Raw genomic sequence first — 20,424 nt, forward strand, 5'->3', positions numbered from 1 at the left:
TGGTGTTTCTAGCATCGTCGATGGACGTGCGAAGGTTTGTCTCCGACGGATCTCACACAATCCGGTCGTATTTGTCTTTCATGGATCATTCGTCAATTATTACCGTCCAAGAAGGAAAGGAAAAGGATGCACTGAAAAAACACAAAACGTACCATATAAAATACGCCTTCATCTCCGTTCCGCGTAAACAGCGGAAGGCGCGAGCACGAGGGTGGAGCGACCCCTCCCCCTTCCCAAATCCCAGTCCCCTTCTCCACTCTCCCTCCATTTCGCGGGGTCTAAACATAGGCGCGAGCTCGGCGCACGCCCGCACGCACACTCCCGTCGGAGAAAATTTCCGCCCCTCGCTCGCGATCTCCCCGCCCCCCGCATCGAGATCGCGTCTCGCCCGGATTCGAATCGAGTTCTCCGGCCGGTGGTGGCGGTGGTGGTGATGCGCCGGTGCTGGTAGCCGCAGGCTCGGGTCGGTCGGCCGGACGCGAACGATGAACCTCGTGCGTGGCGTCGCCGATCTGCTCCGCAAGTCGCCGCAGCCCCCGGGGCCGCCCGCGCCCCCCTCCCCCTCCGTCCGCGGCGGCTCCTTCCGCGGCGCCGACCTCGACGACGCCCCCGCGCCCCGCGTCGTCTTCAGGTATCACATCGTCCCGCATTGGGACATGCGGCTTGTGTCGATTCGCGCGCGTATCCCCACTTGCCCGTACGTGACCTAGCCTCTAGTGATGGGAGCCGGCGCGTGTTCGGTCGCAGAAATCTGGGTGCGATTTTCGTCTGTCTCTGTTGTCACAGTAATGTCCACGGGTTCATGAACTGTGGGAAATGCATGTTACATGAGAACGATGCCGACACGACCGGGGTAACTCAGTGTGGATTCTGAGTAGTTCTGGGGCTTTTGTTTTAGTGTCCAGCTATGAATTGTTTCTAGAGAAGAGCTATGAAATTTATTCACTGAGTTGAGCCTGAACTTGTACTGTAAGCTCATATCCTGAGCTGCACTACTTGCATTTGCTGTTCCAGTTTTGGGCTTTATCAGCCAGGCGAAAGCATTCCATTCCACCTAAGGAAAACCACATTTATTCACTTGCTGCTGTCTGGTTACTAGCATTAGGGCCTTTTTAACTTGCCTGCATTCCCTGTATAATACATCGGCCGCTTCCGAGTTGTTTTAAAATAAAATGGTTATACATATGGTTTACATTGAGTGTGCAACCATGGCTACCATGGACCGTGGAGCAGGTGTTCATGTTACAAAAGCATTAAAGACAGTAATGCATTGATTGATTTTAACTCCATGAACTCCTTTCTTATTTAAATTAGGATATGTTGCTGCAACATAATACATGCCTTCAATGACATTATGTGGAACAGCACAAGATATGCTTGCCAGTTAGGAAATTGTTTAATATTCTGGTACATTTGACATTGTATCATATAGTCTGTAAGGGTTCATACAGAAAATATATCATCAAATGACTTGATTGTTATGTGCACATCAGCATGATTGTTTCTCATTATTTTTCATTTCGTTCTAGTGATAGCACTGAGGAGGGAGTCTTAAGTACACTTTGGCAGAAGTATGAGAATGCCCATGATAAGGTATTCCCCTGAAGCTTGCTAGTTCTCTCTTGAACAACCCTTTTCATAATTTGGAATGTACACCCGACAAAGATGTCCAGTCTCATACTTTTGTTAGATGTATTGTCTCTATACTTAGATGTAACATAAGAGGATAAAGGACTAGTCATGTTTACTTAATGTTTGTGTTTCGGTTCTTATCCATTTCATTACTGAGTAATTTTCTGTCTTAGTGCAACACGTGAGAAGTATCAAATACACAGAATATCTACAGATAAACTTATATATCAAAGCCAAACGTGAAGTTTAATACTTCCATTTGGCTGTGTCTACTTGTTTGTCCACTGGGCTTAGAGTTGGTTTGTGTTGTAATTAACAAGGTTGAATGCTTAACTTTCAAGCTGAGTTGCACTTTGAACTAGAGCTACTCCCAGTATGATGATAATTGTATTCACACATGTCGTTTCAAGCTACAATGTACAACTTTGTTTTTCAAGAAATATAACACTCAAAGCCTTAAGTGTTGTAACTGTTGAAGTGTATATGTGGATTGCCTAGCCCTTTCCATCAGTTTGGACTTCTGGTTGCATTGGCTAGTGCATGAAGCTTAACATGGTTTTGAGTTCAAGTCCTGGCTTTCGCAATTTATTCAAAAATTGCTGCTGCCCCCCATCTGTGTTTGTATATAAGCCTCTTGAGCCATACCTCTGAGTCTATTCATGTGTTGACTTCCACGTCACACGTGAGAGGGGTGTTGAAGTGTATATGTGGATTGCCTAGCTCTTTCCATCGGTTACGACTTTTGGTTGCATTGGCTAGTGCATGAAGCTTAACATGGTAGCAGGGTCCAAGGTCTTGAGTTCAAGTCCTGGCTTCACAATTTATCCAAAAATTGTCGTTCCCCTCTTCAACCAGTGTTGGCTAGTGCATGAAGCTTAACAGTAACAAGAATGATTGATAAATATGATTAGATTTCTGTTAAGTATTATACATAGCTGTATGTACTTGTGCTTTATGATAAACTAATTAGTGTATTTATTAGCAATTCAGTCAGTACTATATCTTGTATCTCTTTGCAATAATTTTTACAGGAGGAAAAGGAGAAATCACTGCAAATTTTTGTCTTACAATTCGTACAAACATTCAGAGACTGGGGTCCATACCATATTGAAGAATTTGTTGATCAAGAATTGGGATCTGATGAAACAGTCGTTGGATGCTCTTATGGGCATCCTTCTGAGGTCATTCTTATTCTGATCCAGGAAATTTCTCTAATAACTTCAACTATCACTGAAAGTAAGTGCCTCTACTATATGATGAGTCTATAGTGGGATACCGCTCCACTTCTCAAGTCACGCTATACAAGAGCCCACCTACTATTTATGTTCATAGTATATTGATTCTATTCAACATGGGACTTGAGAAGTTTGGAATTAGGTGTTGAGAAAAGATCGTAACTGTAACATGCTGGCCCAAATTTCTTAATGCTTACTCCACCTGTAGGGCTGGACCATGTGGTCGTCACTCCTGGCGGGATCTAGACTGGCCCCACAGATCAATACTAGTCTTTTCTGCGCACTTTGTCCTCACTCGTGCGCACCCGGGAGCAACTTCCCGGTCGGTCACCCATCCTGACACTACTCCAAGCTGAGCACGCTTAACTTTGGAGTTCTGTCCGAATGGGCTCCCGGAAAAGAAGAAATTCCTTATTGATATGAGTAGTCTATCATCCCTAATAAGCCAGGCTATCACAAGTAGCATGGTCACCCTCATCCTCCATGATCATGTTTATGCATGATCACACAACAGGTCATCACCTCCCACAAGGTCTCTGGATCCCATTGTTTAGCAGGCCCGCGAACAACTACAAAACGTGCCTGCAGAACTCCAAATGTCCTCTCAACATCCTTTGCCCTCTCAACATCCTTTCTAGCTGCTTCTTGTCTTTGAGCAAAGTGAGACTTTTTCTGACAAACTAGGTTAGAGATGGTGTTCAAAAGGTAGCCCACGGAGGATAGATGTCGTAACCAGATAGTAGCCCATGTTGTACTCATGCCCACTGACATTATAGTGGCAAGGAGGAGCTTTTCCTTCAGTCAGCCTAGCAAACAGTGGCGATCGCTACAACACATTGATGCCATTGTGAGACCCGGGCATGCCAAAGAAAGCGTGCCAAATCCAAAAAATCATTTAATGCAACTGCTTCAAGAATGATGGTGGGCTTGTTAACATGACCATGATATTGCCCTTGTAAAGCTTTTGGGAAGTTTTTCCATTTCCAATGCATGCAGTCAAGAGATCTGAGCAAACCTGGCCACCCTCCTACTTCTGAGATTGCCAAGAGCCTCTCGGTGTCTGCCACAGTTGGTTCTCTAAGGTATTGAGGTCCAAACACCTCGACCAGGGCAGTTGCAAACTTGACCATGACATCTCTGCATGTGCTCTCAGATGTCCGTAGGTACTCGTCTTGCGAATCACCAGTCATGCCATATGCAAGCATCCGCATGCCGTGCACTTTTGGTAACCAGAGAACCCAATCCTTACCACGTCGCCCTTCAAGATGGTGTAGTCATCAAAGGACCGGACGCCATGGTAGAGACGACCGAAGACATTTTTGCGCATCTGGAAGCGCCTGTGAAAATTGTCAGCGAAGAGGGCATTGGAGGCAAAGTAGTCGTCCATCAGCGTCAAATGGCCGCGCGCCCTTTTGCGGTTGAGCACTCGATGACCCTTGATCGATCCCTTGAAATTGAGAACATGCTCTTCTCCACGTCTGCAAGGACCGCCTGCATCATCGTTGTTTCATCCATGTAGTCCTCGTCGGACAAGCCGTCAGATGACTCAACATAGTGCTCGTATATGTACTCCATATCCAAATCCATTGCTTCAAAGAAGAAGGGACACATTTTTTAGCACGCGCATTTCACTGTACAGATGCCGGGCATGGTGAGTATTGTACAAGCGGATGGTACCCGTGCGGCGGACAGAGAAGTGTGGAACCCGGTAGAGGAGCAGCGGTGTTGAGCCCGGGGTGTACCGTCGAAGGTGATGGACCTGTCGACTTCCAGTAGGGGTGTGGCGGGGTGGCTGGGGTGGTGGAGCGGTGGCGATGGCAAGGGAGAAAACGGATGCAGACAAAGAAGGGAGGATGGAGGCGTGGGCTCCAAGAGGGGTTTTGGTGGGGTTTGGGGTGGGCGGGGGTGTCGGAGACTCGGAGACCTACGTGGCTGCTGTCCAAATCCCGCAAAGCCCCCCCCCCCCCCCCCCCCCCCCCCCCGGTTTGTCTCGGGTTTGCGGGAAAAAGTGCGTTCGGACCAGTCGGCGGATGGATACAGGACATTGGTAAAACACGCTCGGACCGCGCAGTCCGGACGTATGCGGGCGGTTTGTGGATCGGCTTTGGAGATGCCCTTAGGTCACATGTAGTTTGACTCATTTAAGTAAACGCAAAGCAGTAGAATGGTCTTGCCAGCAGTAGTGCTAGTAGGCAGGGCTAACTTCTCCTTTTTTGATCTTTATACTTTCAGAGCAAATGTAAGAGAGGTAGCATGGTCCTTTGATGCTGTTAGCGGACATAATATAGTGACCAAAGAGAAGAGAGTGTGCATTGTCCGACAACAAAAAGTAATCATAGAGCTTCACTTAGAGACAATAACAAAAGTTCCCTAGTTTTAATCCTATGGCTTTAAGTAACCTACTTAAGTTAGGTGTCAGCTAGTAACTAGTGCTTCCGTCAGTCCAACACCTTTTGCTTCTTTTGTTGAGTCAGTGTGCTTAAGGACTACTTTTCTATTGTTGTGCAGTTGGGCTGGGGTGTGTTGTCCTCCGTTGTGGAATCTATTTCGTTGCGGAAATCCTGACCAATTTTTATAGGATTTCATTGTTATGTTTGTGTGCAGGATGGTCTTAAGTAGCTAATATATCGAAAAGAGAAAAATTCTATTTCTAAATGCCGCTAACATACCAAGTTTATCATTAATCAATGTTACCCCAACATCCATGTCATACCAGACCACCACCCATACTATATTATCGCTGCAGTATTCAGGCATTTGTCCGCAGGCAGTGCTGTACATGATAAATTCGAGTTCTAGTGAGGTTATACGAGCAAATGCCTTAACCAAAATACATCAATGCTATGGGAGCATGTACTATTACATGGGAATGTGTTGCTGATTTTTTATGGAACTGTTTGTGATTTTGGCTCTTACTGTGATAAATGGAATCACATCTGCTCTTGTATTGCATTATTAGGTGGCACCAGTCCAGAATCTTCTCCAAAGCATTCGGACCAACTAGAACCCCTGGAATTAAGCGCTGAAAGATTGCATGTCCTGGAGTGCCTGACTATTCTGACTCGCTCCGTGCATAATTGTAGAGTATTTAGCTATTATGGTGGCGTGCAGAAGGTTACTTCTCTACTAAAAGGTAGCATTTCTCTTCAGATGTTGGTACATTCCGAGAATTATCTCTGGGTGCTGGATATTTGTTCTGATTACTTGTTCACTATAATTTCTTATTTTCGTTACTAAATGTTCCAGTTTTACCATTATTTCTTGCTAGCTTACCTATACTTTCCTGCATCTGATTCTGATGGATCACTATCCAAAATTTTAAATAACTCTTTCGTCTTTGTTATATTCAGCCGCTGTTGATCAGCTGAAAGCCTTGAACAGTTTGCATGCTGTAGATGACCAATCTTCAGATCAAGCAGTAGAAAATACAAGGATGATGCTAAAGATACTCATATGCATAATCACAATAATTTCAAATTTCATGAAGTTGGAACCAACTGCTACAAGGGACCCCCATTTTGTCGATACCACTAAATATGTCCGATCGAGCAGTTATTTGGCTACGGTTTCTCCAAGTATTCCAGAAAACACTATTTCTGATGCACTTCAACATTGGCAGCAAAAGGCTATTATTCTTGTGCTGGAAGCTGGTTGTGTCAATCGGTTAGTAGGTAAAGTTGCCCTTTAGCTGTTTACCAAAATTGAAGTTCTGCAATTTTTTTTCTCAAACATACATTAGTGCAGTAGTATCTGTTGTCTACGTTACTGGATTGTCATATAAAGCCTTCGTTCTTCCTTGACAATAGATTCTAGAAGTTTCAAATGTCGATGATTGAAGGTTTTCTGTTAGGAGCCTTGTGTTAATTACTCCTCATTGATGATTTATACTTGGTATTTTTTAAACTAAAGAAAGGACTTAGGGAGAATCCTGATGTGTAAAGGGATACCAATTACAGAAAAGGGCATAGACATTGTCTGCACAGTTCACTGATTAAAGTTAGCCTTTTATTGCTAGATGGAAAATCATACTTCTACTTCAGTCTTTTGTGTTTAAGAACAAAAGTAGTGAAGAACAAAATAACACTACTCCCTCCAATCCAAATTAATTGACTCTACTCTAGTATAACTTTAGTACAAAGTTGTACTAGAGCAGCGTCAATTAATATGGATCGGAGGGAGTACTAAAGATAGTCAATAAACTATTAAGCTGCAAATTATTAACAAACACAAATTTATATCAATGAATGAGAGTGAGGTGCTAAGAACAAATCAGAACTCTGCTGCAACTCCTTGTCTCCCTAACCGGAAAGTAGTGGCTACTCTCGGGTGTACTACACCTGAGTTAGCAAAATATTGAAAAAATGTGGTCAAACATTGTCCAAAAAATCTGAAATTTTGGGACATGAAACATTATCAGATGTGTGATGTTCTTACAAAATTTCACCTAAAAATAACATCTGAGGAGCCCTCACCAAAAATAACAAAATCACTGCTCAAACAGTGCACAAAACTTTCAGCAGCGATTTTGTTTTTTTCGGTGAGAGCTCCTCGGATGTTATTTTTCGATGAAACTTGGCAAGAACCTCAAACATATGATAAAGTTTGATGTAGCAAAATTTCAGATTTTTTGGATTTCGTTTGATGAACTTTTTTCAACTTTTTTGCTAACTCGGGTGTAGTACACCCGAGAGTAGAAAATCCAGTCCTCCCTAACCTCATCGTCATAAGCACCATGGACCACACGCAGTGCATGCCTATAGATGTTTGCCGGTGGATCCATCTGTAATTTACAATGTCATCATATGTCTCTTATTGAATTTCTATCATTTTTATTATTTGATAAAACATAGAAATGTTACTGCAGAACTGTTACGGGTCATTCAGAGGCTGAATTTGAAAGAGCAGTGGACTGATCTCTCACTTCATTTTACCACTTTGTCCACCCTTCGATCAACTATATCTGGTACCCATGCACAGAATCATTTCAGAAGCATTGGTGGGCTGGAAATTCTACTGGATGGACTAGGACTTCCTTCAAATAAATTTTCAGTTTCAAAGCATTCATCTATATCAAGAGATGAAAGGTGCACCTACAATACTTCTGTTTTTCATTTCATATTTCCTTACCTTATGCTCTCGTATTATACCCATAATGGCAAACATTCTGGTTAAGATGCAAACTATATATACCTAAGAGTTTTCTAGTTCCAAGTTAAATTATATCGTAAAAGTCGAAATGCAACATTGCTTTGCAAAAAATCGTATCAAAATTCACTATTAAGTTAAAGATGCCATTTTATTTAATTTTAGCACATCTATAATGTGAATGTGGAATTTCTATATCCATTCCATATTCAAATTGCAAACTAAAATTTACTTGAAATCGTTAAGTTTGGCATTTTCGTTTTTGAGTGTCAGTTTCAAAATATTAATGTTATCTACAATATTACTTTTCTAATTTGATATCTATTTTTTTCCGACAAATTTATGGGGCAGAGTGGTTGACAATGTGGAACATACAGTTGCAGTTCTTTAAATCATACACACTCATATATCAGACTTAGTGTTTACTGTTATTTACTCCCTCTGTGAACAAATGTAAGACATTTTGGGTCACTATTTTAGTGACCTAAAACATCTTATATTTGTTTATAACTTTTTCATTATTTTTTCTGCCAATTGCTTGTACAACTTTTTGGGAAATTTGCAAGCTCTATTACGGGTGATAATAGGGAAGTTCTGCAACGAACAATTTGTTTCTGAAAAAACTGCTGTGAAATATTAGGATGAGAACCTGCTAGGTTAAGAGTTCAGCTCTACTGTGCTAGCTCACCTTATATATTTTATCCCCACTTTTATGTTCTGACATTACCATGCTTTTATAGGGGTGAGATTCTTCTTCTGCAGCTACTATATCTGGAAATTCTGAGTGAGGCAGTGTATCCTGTGCTCTAAACTACTTTTAATTGGTGATCACAATATGTTTCAGAATATTAATACGCTCTAAACATAAAGAGCATCAATATGCTGTGCTAATCTTTATCATTGGAACAGATTAATGTACGTTTTGGCTATGCTCTACCAAGAAAAAAAAAGAGTGTTGTTTATGCATTTTCTTGACAAATTGGTGATCACATTCTATTCCTTCTATCAATGCATCGAGACGCAAGGCCTTTTGTGTTTTCTTTGAAAGAAAAGACTTACAATAATATTGAATAATTTAATAGTGCATTTGAACTTCGATATTATACTGTTTTAGTATTTTCCCCATATTTGGTCCTTGACTGCTGTTCAGATTTGGCAATATCAACAACTTGGAATTTTTATGCGAAAATGGGTTGGTGCATAAATTTGCAAATAGCATCAGTTGGCCTGCATTTATGATTCAGGAGTCTCACCGGCAAAAGGATACTACAAAAACTCTTCTTGCATTAAATTCTATCTCTGGTCCAGTTCATTTTCTTAAGATAACAGAATGGAATGACTATTCCCTAAAGTTGAGCATTGCCCTTTGCTCTTTTATTCTCCCCTCAAATGTCGTAAAATGCTGTTCTGATGAAACTGCTATCAACCAAATTTCGGCATCCATCCCATCAGCTTATCAGGAGCAATCCGTGAGATGGATGATAAGGGTTCTCCTAACAGTCTTTCTTTGCATCAAAGCTTGTGCTTGTGAATTGGAATTACCAAGCCATATAAAGTAAGTTTTAAAATGTACTGGCATGAATATTCTCTTCAGCTACAATAGTTAACTACAGTGTTCTGTTACTTTGTTCAATGCTACCTAGCTGCTTCATTTGCTACATGGAAGATATCTGAAGCTAATTTATTTTAGCAACCATATGGAGTTTAGCTGATATTTTCTGAAGTTAAATTCTTACATGCAATGATCAATATGTCAGTCAAACCCGACTTCAATCTATTAGTTATTGGGCAAGTGACTAACAATATTCTGTAGTACACCCCATAGAAAACTGTTCTAGTGTACACTGCAACTGTTACGTATGCAGTGGATTAGTTTGATGCAACAGAAACTGCAAGATTGCTTTTTTTTTTAAGTCGAGTCATTGAAGATCATGTTTGAAGCTTTGAAGATTACCTTTTCCCAACTCATTTAATGACAAAATGCTCCCTGTATGATGTGACTCACACTACAGGATATTAGCCAAAACCATTCAAATTTACACGATCCGTACATTCAGAAGGGTTCTTGTTTCAGCGCCAGCTCTACTCGCAGCTTTTCGAGAGGAAGGTGTATGGGACTTGATATTCTCCGAAGACTGTTTCTATGTTGGGTCATCTGTGGAAGACATCCAATTTCATATTGGTACAGAGAACCAAAATGACAATGTCAGAAATAATAGGACAGCAACTGATTCTCAAAGCTCATATTGGATTGATGTTAACATTCTTCAAGTGGAAGCTATTTCCTTTCTGGAATTTGCTGCAACACTTAATGAAAACACATATAATCTGGTACAGTTTTTTCACTTCTGTTACCTTATATTTTATATTATTCTTATCTGTAATAATGATATTTTTATTATTTTGAGTTCTTTTCTTATTATATTCTTTTCGTTCTTTGTAGCCAGAATGCTCAGCACTAGTGGATGCACTTGAGCATTGCGTTTCAGATGCGGTGGTGGCTAGCATTCTTCTTAAATGCTTTCGTGTTATTCTACAACTCGCCACAGAACAAACTTTAGCTTCATTCAAATCCTTGGATGCAATCACTAGAGTCCTTAAGGTCACATGCCTTCAAGCACAGGGACTACGAAACTCCAGGAATTTGCCTCGTCCTGAAATTACCATCGATAGAGATGATTCTCAGACAAAAAATATTGAGATGACTTCACCTGAGGACAGAACTGATCACACTCTTACATGCCTAAAATTAGGTGTAAACCTCCTTAAGGATTATGTAACTATATCTAGCGATGGAAGAATTCTAGTTTTGCACAATGCTGAATGTATTGAGTGTTTATTCAACTTATTTGAAGAAGAGAGCCTACGAAAACAAGTACTGGAGCAAGTTCTTGCCTTATTTAGGGTAAAACTGTGTTTTATCTCAAATTTCCCTCTGTTAATATTGTTATAACTTTTGGAGCTAAATTATTCTTATAATTTATTGTAACCAGTTGCCTCCATCCTCAGCACAAGATCATGCTGCAAAGTTGCATCTATGCTCCAAATATTTAGAGAACTTCACACAAGCAAATAAAAATGAAAAGGTCAATTCGGAATTGTTAATTGATCTACTGGTCAGCATGAGAGAGATCATTATGATGGACCGCGTGGTAGGTTCTCGTATATTTCTTGGAATATAGCAGTTGAAATAGCAGTAGTGTTTGTTTTCTACTATAAGTGACATAATATGTTGACAACTTTTATACTCCATTTTTGCCTAGTACTATCAAAATCTATTTCGCAACGAAGGGTGCTTTCTGCATATTATCTCTTTGTTAAACGGAACTTTCAATGAGGCAACCGGTGAGCGCTTGGTGCTTAATGTCCTTGAGACGTTAACATTACTGCTTGAAGAAAATAATGCTTCAAAGGTAATCATATGGTTGTATGTTGTTTAAAGCTTTTTTTATTGTCTGCTGTGCTAATTAGTCTTGGTTTGTCTTTTTTCAGGCCGCTTTCAGAGTGCTAGTTGGTGTGGGTTATCAAACATTACAGAGCTTGCTATTGGATTATTACAAATGGTTGCCAAGTGAGAGGCTCTTGGATGCATTGCTTAATATGCTAGTTGATGGGAAATTTGAGATAAATGAGAAAACAACAATAAAGGCTAGTATCTTTGAACCAATTTAACATGATGTTATCATTGCTGGGCCCAGTTAATTATTGTGCTTCATTCTTGTATCATTCTCATAAATGTTTTCTTAACTTATTTCTCAGAACGAAGACGTTGTTGTATTACTTTTGAACATTTTACAGAAGGTCTGTTCTCTCGCACACAGAGATGTGATTACCATCCTTTGATAAAATTTAATTTATGGTTTACATTTTTTGTAACATCAGCAATTTCTGATTGGCAGAGCAGCACATCACTTCAGCATTATGGGCTTGTTGTATTGCAGCAGTTGCTGAAGCAATCCATTACAAATAGAACTTCTAGTTTCAGAGCAGGGTTGCTTAGTGTTCTTCTTGATTGGTTTTCAATAGAAGAGAAGGATGATACAGTTAGCGTAATTGCAGAGTTGATTCAGATTATTGGCGCACACAGCATATGTGGGAAAGATATTCGGAAAATTTTTGCCCTCTTACGCAGCGAGAAGATTAGTGCCAAGCAGAAGCACACTTCTTTGCTTTTGAGAAGTCTCAGCCACATGCTCAAAGAAAAGGGCCCAGAAGCTTTTTTTGAGTTCAGTGGCCATGATTCTGTGCGTTCTGTCATATTTATTTGTCACTTATAATTTGTTTGTTTTGTTATCCATGTTAATAGTGACAGGCTGTGAAGTTTTGAACTCTCAGTGTTTCCTGGGTGAAAATTAGTTTTTTTTGCACTGAAAATGGGTTTGTGGGGAGTTTGACACCACTAAGGTGTGGCTATGCAACCACGGTAGTAAGTTGTGTGAGTGTTCCTAATGATCTCCTAGCCTTTTGCGGATGAAATTCTGCCATTTTAGTACTTGTACATGTCTTCTGCTGTATGTTTCTAGACATATTTTACCTTGAGTGGAGTTAATTATGGTTGCACATATAACATTTGACGATGATGTTCTGCCACTAACATCAATTTATCTATTTCATTTTCATGTGCCTTTTGAACATTTTATATGTCACAGATACTACACAATACATAATGTGGTGATGGTCTGACATCTTCCTTTTCTTTGATAGGGTATAGAAATAAAATCTCCATTTCAATGGCCTTATAATAGAGGACTATCTTTTTCTTGCTGGTTGAGGGTAGAAAACTTCCCAGAAAATGGTATGATGGGCCTTTTCTCCTTTTCCACAGAAGATGGAAGGGGGTGCTCAGCCATGCTTAGCAAAAGTGCTCTAGTATATGAGGTAATGGTGTTTTTCTACCTCATCTTTAGTCAAATCAGGTACTTGAATTGCAGTTATTGTTGTGAAACAGTTTTATCAGATTAATGGCTTCTGTTAGCTAGCTAGCATATAGATAGAACCATATCTTTCTTTGCCCTATCAAATAATCAAAAATCTCCATTTTGACTACATCACTTGATAATTTTCTCAACACAGTTTATCTAACTTCCCGATTTTAACACAAATACGTGGAAACTGACACAATAACAGCCTCAATGGGGATTCATGGAAATTGACACGATAATTTCAATGCAATGAAACGCATAAGTCTTTTACGTTTTCTCGAAAAAAACAACGACTTCACTGCAACATTTTTACTAATTTCATAAAAGTTCAGAGAAAACCCCAGTTCCTCTATGCCATAATTTTAAATATGCGTTGCTAATGTTGGCTAAATTGAGCAATTTTGATGTGATTACACTGATTCTCTCTTGCTTATAGCTCCATACGATGTTTATGAGTTGTGACTAGTTATTTATAGAGGTAAATCTGTTGCATCCAAAAAAATTCTTTAACTACATTCTACATTGTGTGGATGCAAAATATCGTTGAGTTTAGAAAGGAATTGTTCATATTTACTCTAAACCTGCAGAGATTTCCATACCTCTCCAAACTAGAAAACCAGATATCCCATCCCCCTAAACTAAAAACACGAAATAAATTAACCCTGTAGCATTGGCTCCAGAGCAGTTTTGCCATTGTGGACACTCCCTTCCCCTCTAACTCTATACCCATTACTGTAGAATAAGGCAGTGAGAATTTGATATATTGACGGGTTACTGTGATGTACCCATGCTCAATGTGGGTGGAAGTCGGGCAGAGGAAGAACTTTTTATTCGTGTTACTCATGACATGCCAGCCCATGCGGTAATAATAGATCACATTGCCTTTAACCATGAAAGACAACATCTAGTTTTGGTCTAAATCTTGGGCCACAGGCATTTCAGATGATGAAGGTCTTCATGTTTGCTTCCACCATGGTAGCCATATGTTTGTTTTGTAGGCCATGTATTTTTGTATCCTATCCTAAAGTCTGGTTCTTCCCTGCTTTGGCAGTCTATCAATAAAAAACATCAGTGTGTTTTGTTACAACTCAAGCTCCCACCGAAGGAGTGGAAGTTCCTTTCTGTTACTCATACAATAGGAAGGGCTTTTTCTGGAGGAAGCCAGCTGAGATGCTATGTTGATGGGGAGCTAGTATCATGTGAGAAGTGTAGGTGAGGAAATCATTCTTCATCCGTAATTTACAATGATGTTGGCATCATCTATTTTGCATTGGGGCCTAATATGTGGCTACATTAATGTATTCTAATCATATTTTCCAATTAAAACTTCTTACATAATATTGTGTATAAGTAATTATTTATTCATCTTGTTACATCGATGAAAGATAGGTTCTTCAACATGTGCTTTCATATGTTAAAGCATTCACTCATGTATAGTTCTAATTGGTAGACCCATAGTGTAGTCTGGCTCAAAGCACCCATGCAACATATGGAACTCCCAAGACTTTGCAATAGAGTGAATTTGTCTGGATATCTTCCTAGTTTAGACAATGCCATGTTGCCATGTTATTATTATTTTTTCTGGAAAAGAAGAGATACTGTTAATATTGTTCATAAGTTCTTGTTGCTATTTTTAGGTATGCGAAAGTCAACGAGGTAATGACCCGCTGCACCATCGGTACAGAACTGACGCCTCTTGGCGATGAACCTAATTCTATTGGTTTTGAAAGGACTTCCGCCTTTACTGGTCAAATGGGCCCAGTTTATGTGTTTTCTGATGCTCTCTCCTCAGAGCAAATAAAAGGCATATATAATCTGGGACCAAGTTATATGTACTCCTTCCATGGCGACGATTCATTGTACAGGGGAATTTTGGACGCACGAGACGGCATCTCATCAAAGATTATTTTTGGTCTTAATGCACAGGTTCCAATCTCTTTCTGATAAGCATGACGTTGTACTTATTTCATCAAGTGTAACACTCCAGTCCAGGTAGTGTTTGCCCACGTGTGTACTCCCTCCGTCCCAAAATATAAGAACGTTTTTGACACTAGTGTAGTGTCAAAAACATTCTTATATTTTGGGACGGAGGGAGTAGTAGATAGTGTAACAGGAAATGGGATTGGCCCTGCAAAAGTTTCAGAAAGTTTGGACCGCATATGGAGTTATAAACTTAAGGGAACCAAACATAGCAACTCTGCACAAACTGTAGTTTGGGAAAAAAACATGTAGTTTGCTATATGTGTCCAAATTGCTCCATGTTGGGCAACCTTGAGCAGATTTTGGGCTCTTTGGAGTTACAATGAATTCAGACTGACTTACAGAATATTTTTCTTTCCCACGTATTCTCAGGCTAGTGACAGCAAGACTTTGTTCAGTGTGTCATCCACACTTGATAGTGCTGACAAAAGCACAGTTGAAGCAACAATCATCAGCGGGACAAAGTTATGTTCACGACGCTTGCCACAGGATATTATTTATTGTGTTGGAGGAGTCTCTGTATTTTTTCCTCTCTTCACTCAATTTTGTGACGCTGTAACTAATGGTGGGCAATATTGTTATACATCTGTCATCAATGATAAATTGGCAGCTGAGGTTATTGAGCTTGTCGCATCTGTTCTGGATGGAAATGTATCGAATCAACAACAGATGTATCTTCTTTCTGGGTTATCCATTCTGGGTTTCTTGCTTCAAGCTGCTCCACCTCAGCTGTTAAATATGAAAACACTTCCTGCAGTGAAGTATATGTTCGATGTGTTAAGGAACTGCGGTACTCTCTCTCTCTCTTAATATTTTTTCCTGTGTGTCTGACGAAGCTACACATTGTTAATATTTTTTCTGCATATTCAGGTATGTCTAAAGTTCTTCTGAAAGATGCTATTTCACGAGTTTATTTGAATCCAGAAATATGGGTATATTCAAACTATGAAGTGCAGAGAGATCTTTATATGTTACTGATACAATATTTTGAAACGGATGGAAGATTTTTACCACTACTATGTGGACTTCCGAGGATTATTGACATTGTGCGCCAATATTATTGGGAAAAGATAGATTCTAAGTGTGTTATTGGTTCAAAGCTGCTGCATCCAATTACTAAACAAGTTATTGGAGAGAGACCTAAGATAGAAGAAATCCGCAAGCTTCGGCTTCTGATTCTGAATTTAGCAGAAATGAGCATAAAGTAAGTACGTCTAACTTTGAAAGAATCCTTTAAAGATGTTTAGATGTTTTCTCCTCTCTACCCCCCCCCCCCCCCCTTTCCTTTGATTTCTTATGTAGATATCTTATAGTTGTACTTATTTCACAGGCTCAAAATTTCTCCAGCTGATATAGGAGCTCTTATATCATTTGTTGAGAGGAGCCAAGACGTAGCATGCATCGAGGACATACTGAATATGATCCTTCGCGCTCTTTCACATGATTCAGTTTTGTCATCTTTCTTGGAACACGTAAATGTCCTTGGTGGCTGTTGCATTTTCTTAAATCTTCTTAATAGGTAATATATTTTCATTGATCACTATCCAGAGCTAATTTCTTTATGTACATTAGTTTGTGCTAACTAATACACAACATATAAATCGAGATGTTGCTTATCACGCAAATCAGACCTGATGGTACTTCACCATGGTTAAAAATTTAGTTGCTTGCTTGTGTAAAGTAATTGGATGCTTGATAAACCACAAAACAACACAGAAAATTTCCAGAGATTGTGATTTTCTTTGACTCAGTTATTTGGTTGTGATGATTTCCCTCAAGGAATTTTGCAAATTACGAAAAATGAACAACAAAATGGACCACATGAATATTGGAGCAGATTGAATGGTGAGGATAGTGGTTGTGTAACATTCATGCACCATTATAAGGCTCTAGAGCTCATTTTCTGCCTATCTCAGCATCTTGAACCATATAGAAGGGCCTAGCTGAACATGGTGTGTCATGACTGTCACTGATGCCCCTGAATTCTTTATTGTCGATGCTCTGCATGTGTGCTATCACTACTGTATTCTGACCTGCTTCCTGCAGTATTGAATGACTCATGTTTCAGAAATGTCTGTCCATTTGGTCAGAAAAAAAGGGAGTTCGCTTTACCACAATTTCAGTTCACTGATGTGTAATTTATTCAGCGACACCCACATTTTCCATGTACAAGTTTTTGTAGCATAGACATCCATCTCCATGTTTTAGTCTTCAACCGCGAACTCTAGAAAAGACTGACTTTCAACCCTGAACTAGGAAATTGCTTAGTTACAACCCTGAACTAGGAGAACAGTTCAATTTACCTCTCGCTTGGTCTGGCAGGTGGTTTTGGTTGAGATTTGTGCCACACGTGTGTTTTAAATGATGTGGCATTGGCATCTATGTGAACAATTTTTCTCCCTTGAGCTCTTTGTCATTCTTAAAAATTCTTAATAGTGAGTCCAAGGTTCAGTGACAGAACTCATTAAATGGAACAGGGTGTGATGTTCCCTACATATAGACTGATTCATTTTGGGGAAGAAGAAAGAGAGAGGTAAAGAGGATGTCAATCTCTTCTTGGACCCGCATAGACTTGTCTACTGGGTCCACATCAGATTTAAACCACTTCAAATTAGGTCGAGAGGGTAAAGTAAACTATTTTCATAGTTCATGGTCGTAATATAGATGCTTCCGTAGTTCGTTGTTGTTAATTGGATTTGTGCCAAAGTTCTGGGCTGAAAACTAGAGTTTTGTTTGCAAGAACCTTTTTGTTTCTGCGGCGATCTGTTTACCTTCCATCTTCTGTGCATTGCATCACTGGATTTTGTATGTTACTACAAAAAACATGATTGTGAGAACCCATAATATCTAGGTATGTCATACTCCCTCCGTCCCAAAATAAGAGACTCGACTTTGTACTAACTTTAGTACAAAGTTAGTATAAAGTCGAGTCACTTATTTTGGGAGTGAGGGAGTACTTGTTTAACGTAGGTAGTATGTTTCTTTTGGTATATCTGACTTGGTTCATTTCTCAGGGAATTTGAGCCAATCAGATTGTTGGGGCTTCAGCTCCTTGGAAAGCTTTTGGTCGGGATTCCATCAGAGAAGAAAGGAGCAATATTATTTACCTTACCCACAGGAAAATCTAGAAAAGAAATGATATCAGCACCTCAATTGTTTTTCCATGTAATATCTGAACGGCTCTTGAGATTTCCACCCTCAGATAATTCTAGTGCAACTTTTTTCGATGTTCTTCTGGGTAGAACCAGTCCAAAACAGGTCATAATGACAGTTTTGTGTCATGTTACTGTTTCATTTTATTATTTTACCATAACTTTTGGTAATTAACTGAAACTGCAAATGTGGTCTGCTGTTTTCCCTGTATAGGTCCTACAAGAACATTCTCAGTCTGATCCATCAAAAGATACAAATTCCAACGCTTCAAGCTTGGATCAATTTTTCCTTCCTCGGATTTTGGTTTGCATCTTCAAATATATGCAGTCTTGTCAAGATTCTTCAGCTCGCATGAGAATCTTAACTAAGCTTCTTGGTTTACTCTGTTCAAACCCTACGAACATCGAGGCATTAATGGTACTGATTACTTTCTTAGCTCTATATAAATTACTCACTACGTGTTAATCCTGGGATGATTTTATCAGGAGCATGGTTGGAACTCTTGGCTTGAGACATCGACAAATCTGGATGTAATTAAGGAGTACAAACCAGCTCCTAAAGCTGAACTGGACAATGTGGAGATCAACGAACTAATTCTTGTGAGGAAGTTGTACTCGTTGGTCCTTTCATACTACCTGAGCTCTGTAAAAGGTGGCTGGCACCAGCTTGAAGATACAGTTCATTTTTTCCTTCTGAAATTTGACCAGGTTTGGTGTTATCTCCTTTTATATGAACAGCTTGGTACCATATATCTTTTGTCCGATTCTGATGACATTACTTGGATTAATGAATCTGCAGGGACAACTATCAAGTTCTTATTTGCTGCGGGACATACTCGATGATATAGTTGGGAGCCTGCTTCAGACATCTTCGGAAGAAAATATTTTCCTTTCACAGCCTGGCTGTGATAATGTCTTACATCTTTTGAAGCTTATCCAGGAGTTGCTTGTCAATCAAATAGGAATTAAACTCTTGGTAAACTTTGAAGCATACTTCTATGAAACAGAAAATAATTTATTCTATACACACATTTCAATACTGTTCTTTTTCATTTACAGTTTCCATCTCCTAGCACTACAGACGAATCTTCATCCGATGACAAATGGAAATTAGATATTAAGCTTACAGTAAATGAAATTTTAGATGCTGAGACCAATGGCCAGTGTAGAAGGTACTAGTTCTTTCCCTATGTTTTCCTGCATAAAATGCTTTGTTACTATTGCTAAATATGCGAGTCTTGTGTAGCTAGATGTGGAGTACTGCTTATACCTGCATTCTCACTCCTTGTATTGTTGTACATGCATTTGCTTTACCTGTCCATTTTACCCCTTTTCATTCCGAGGTGCATATTGCAGTATTGTGCCAGGAGCCCAGGTTACGGTCAGGGGTTACCACCATTTGACCACTGGTTGCCAGCCCTGTTGTGTTTCTACTGTCCCCGCCCTAGGCGACGTATCTCCACTCCTTTCCCAGTGCATCCACTCCTTGCACAGATGCCTCAGCCGTACCCTGTTGTGGCTGCACTGCTTCAGGCCTCCACACTACTTGCGGTAAAGCAAGGCACACCGAAGAGGGATCACAAGAATGGCCGTCCTCCGAATGGCTCTGATGGCATACACTAGGTGATCGAACCCAGGTGCTGAGATAGGTGCTAAGGCAGCAAAGGCGAGGGAGCAAAGGACCGAGCATCAAACCCATTCGCTGAGGTACCATTGCCTGACCTAAACAAGCCATGCGTCTTATGTCAGGCAGTCAGATCATCAAGATCACCATGGCATTGTTTCAGGATCGATACACAGGGCTTCCTCCCGCCTGCAGAATTAACACTGGATTACCTTTTATATCAATGTTTTCTTTGGTGGCCTTGTAAGATATTCTCTTATCCTGTAATGAGTGCCTCTTCAACAGAAAGCATCTAAGTTTCATCAGCCTGTTTAAAGGGCAGCCCGGTGCACGTAGCTCCCGCTTGCAAAGGGTCCGGGGAAGGGTCTGATCACTTTGGGTCTATAGTACGCAGCCTTTCCCTACATTACTGCAAGAGGCTGTTTCCAGGACTCGAACCCGTGACCTCATGGTCATGGTCACAAGGCAACAGCTTTACCGCTGCGCCAAGGCTCCCCTTCTTTCATCAGCTTGTTTGGACACGACAAATCGGAGGCGACAGCTTGTGCTGCTTGCCAACAGCATTTATTCTTTTGGGTGTGTCTAGGGTTTTCTGGTCTTAGGCTTGTATACAGACCCACTGTTTTTTCTATCTATGCATCGAGAGGCCAAGCTTTGGTGTTATCTCCAAGGAAAAATAAAGCTGCATTTACATCAATGAGCTCAGACCGGTAGTTAAACAATTTAATATTTAT

The 20,424-nt window shown here is 40.2% G+C and overlaps 1 protein-coding gene across 1 annotated transcript in view; it reads left to right on the forward strand.

The window, feature by feature from the left end:
- Positions 1–296: 296 nt before the first annotated feature.
- Positions 297–20,424, forward strand: part of LOC125523917 (BEACH domain-containing protein B-like) — a 28,111-nt gene continuing 7,983 nt past the window's right edge. The window contains exons 1-26 of the mRNA XM_048688982.2: positions 297–631; positions 1,530–1,593; positions 2,664–2,868; positions 5,827–6,000; positions 6,218–6,538; positions 7,732–7,951; positions 8,753–8,806; positions 9,163–9,567; positions 10,025–10,343; positions 10,456–10,917; positions 11,006–11,164; positions 11,276–11,425; positions 11,505–11,660; positions 11,772–11,813; positions 11,912–12,256; positions 12,717–12,890; positions 13,986–14,146; positions 14,572–14,860; positions 15,287–15,704; positions 15,785–16,118; positions 16,245–16,433; positions 17,929–18,172; positions 18,281–18,484; positions 18,553–18,774; positions 18,866–19,042; positions 19,126–19,238. Coding sequence (XP_048544939.2) covers positions 486–631; positions 1,530–1,593; positions 2,664–2,868; positions 5,827–6,000; positions 6,218–6,538; positions 7,732–7,951; positions 8,753–8,806; positions 9,163–9,567; positions 10,025–10,343; positions 10,456–10,917; positions 11,006–11,164; positions 11,276–11,425; positions 11,505–11,660; positions 11,772–11,813; positions 11,912–12,256; positions 12,717–12,890; positions 13,986–14,146; positions 14,572–14,860; positions 15,287–15,704; positions 15,785–16,118; positions 16,245–16,433; positions 17,929–18,172; positions 18,281–18,484; positions 18,553–18,774; positions 18,866–19,042; positions 19,126–19,238 — 5,747 coding nt within the window. The 5' untranslated portion in view covers positions 297–485. The remainder of the gene's footprint in view (positions 632–1,529; positions 1,594–2,663; positions 2,869–5,826; positions 6,001–6,217; positions 6,539–7,731; positions 7,952–8,752; positions 8,807–9,162; positions 9,568–10,024; positions 10,344–10,455; positions 10,918–11,005; positions 11,165–11,275; positions 11,426–11,504; positions 11,661–11,771; positions 11,814–11,911; positions 12,257–12,716; positions 12,891–13,985; positions 14,147–14,571; positions 14,861–15,286; positions 15,705–15,784; positions 16,119–16,244; positions 16,434–17,928; positions 18,173–18,280; positions 18,485–18,552; positions 18,775–18,865; positions 19,043–19,125; positions 19,239–20,424) is intronic.

This window comes from Triticum urartu, chromosome 7A (genome assembly GCF_056163025.1).
Source record: "Triticum urartu cultivar PI428250 chromosome 7A, HENAU_Tu73, whole genome shotgun sequence".
Classification (NCBI taxonomy): Eukaryota; Viridiplantae; Streptophyta; class Magnoliopsida; order Poales; family Poaceae; genus Triticum; species Triticum urartu.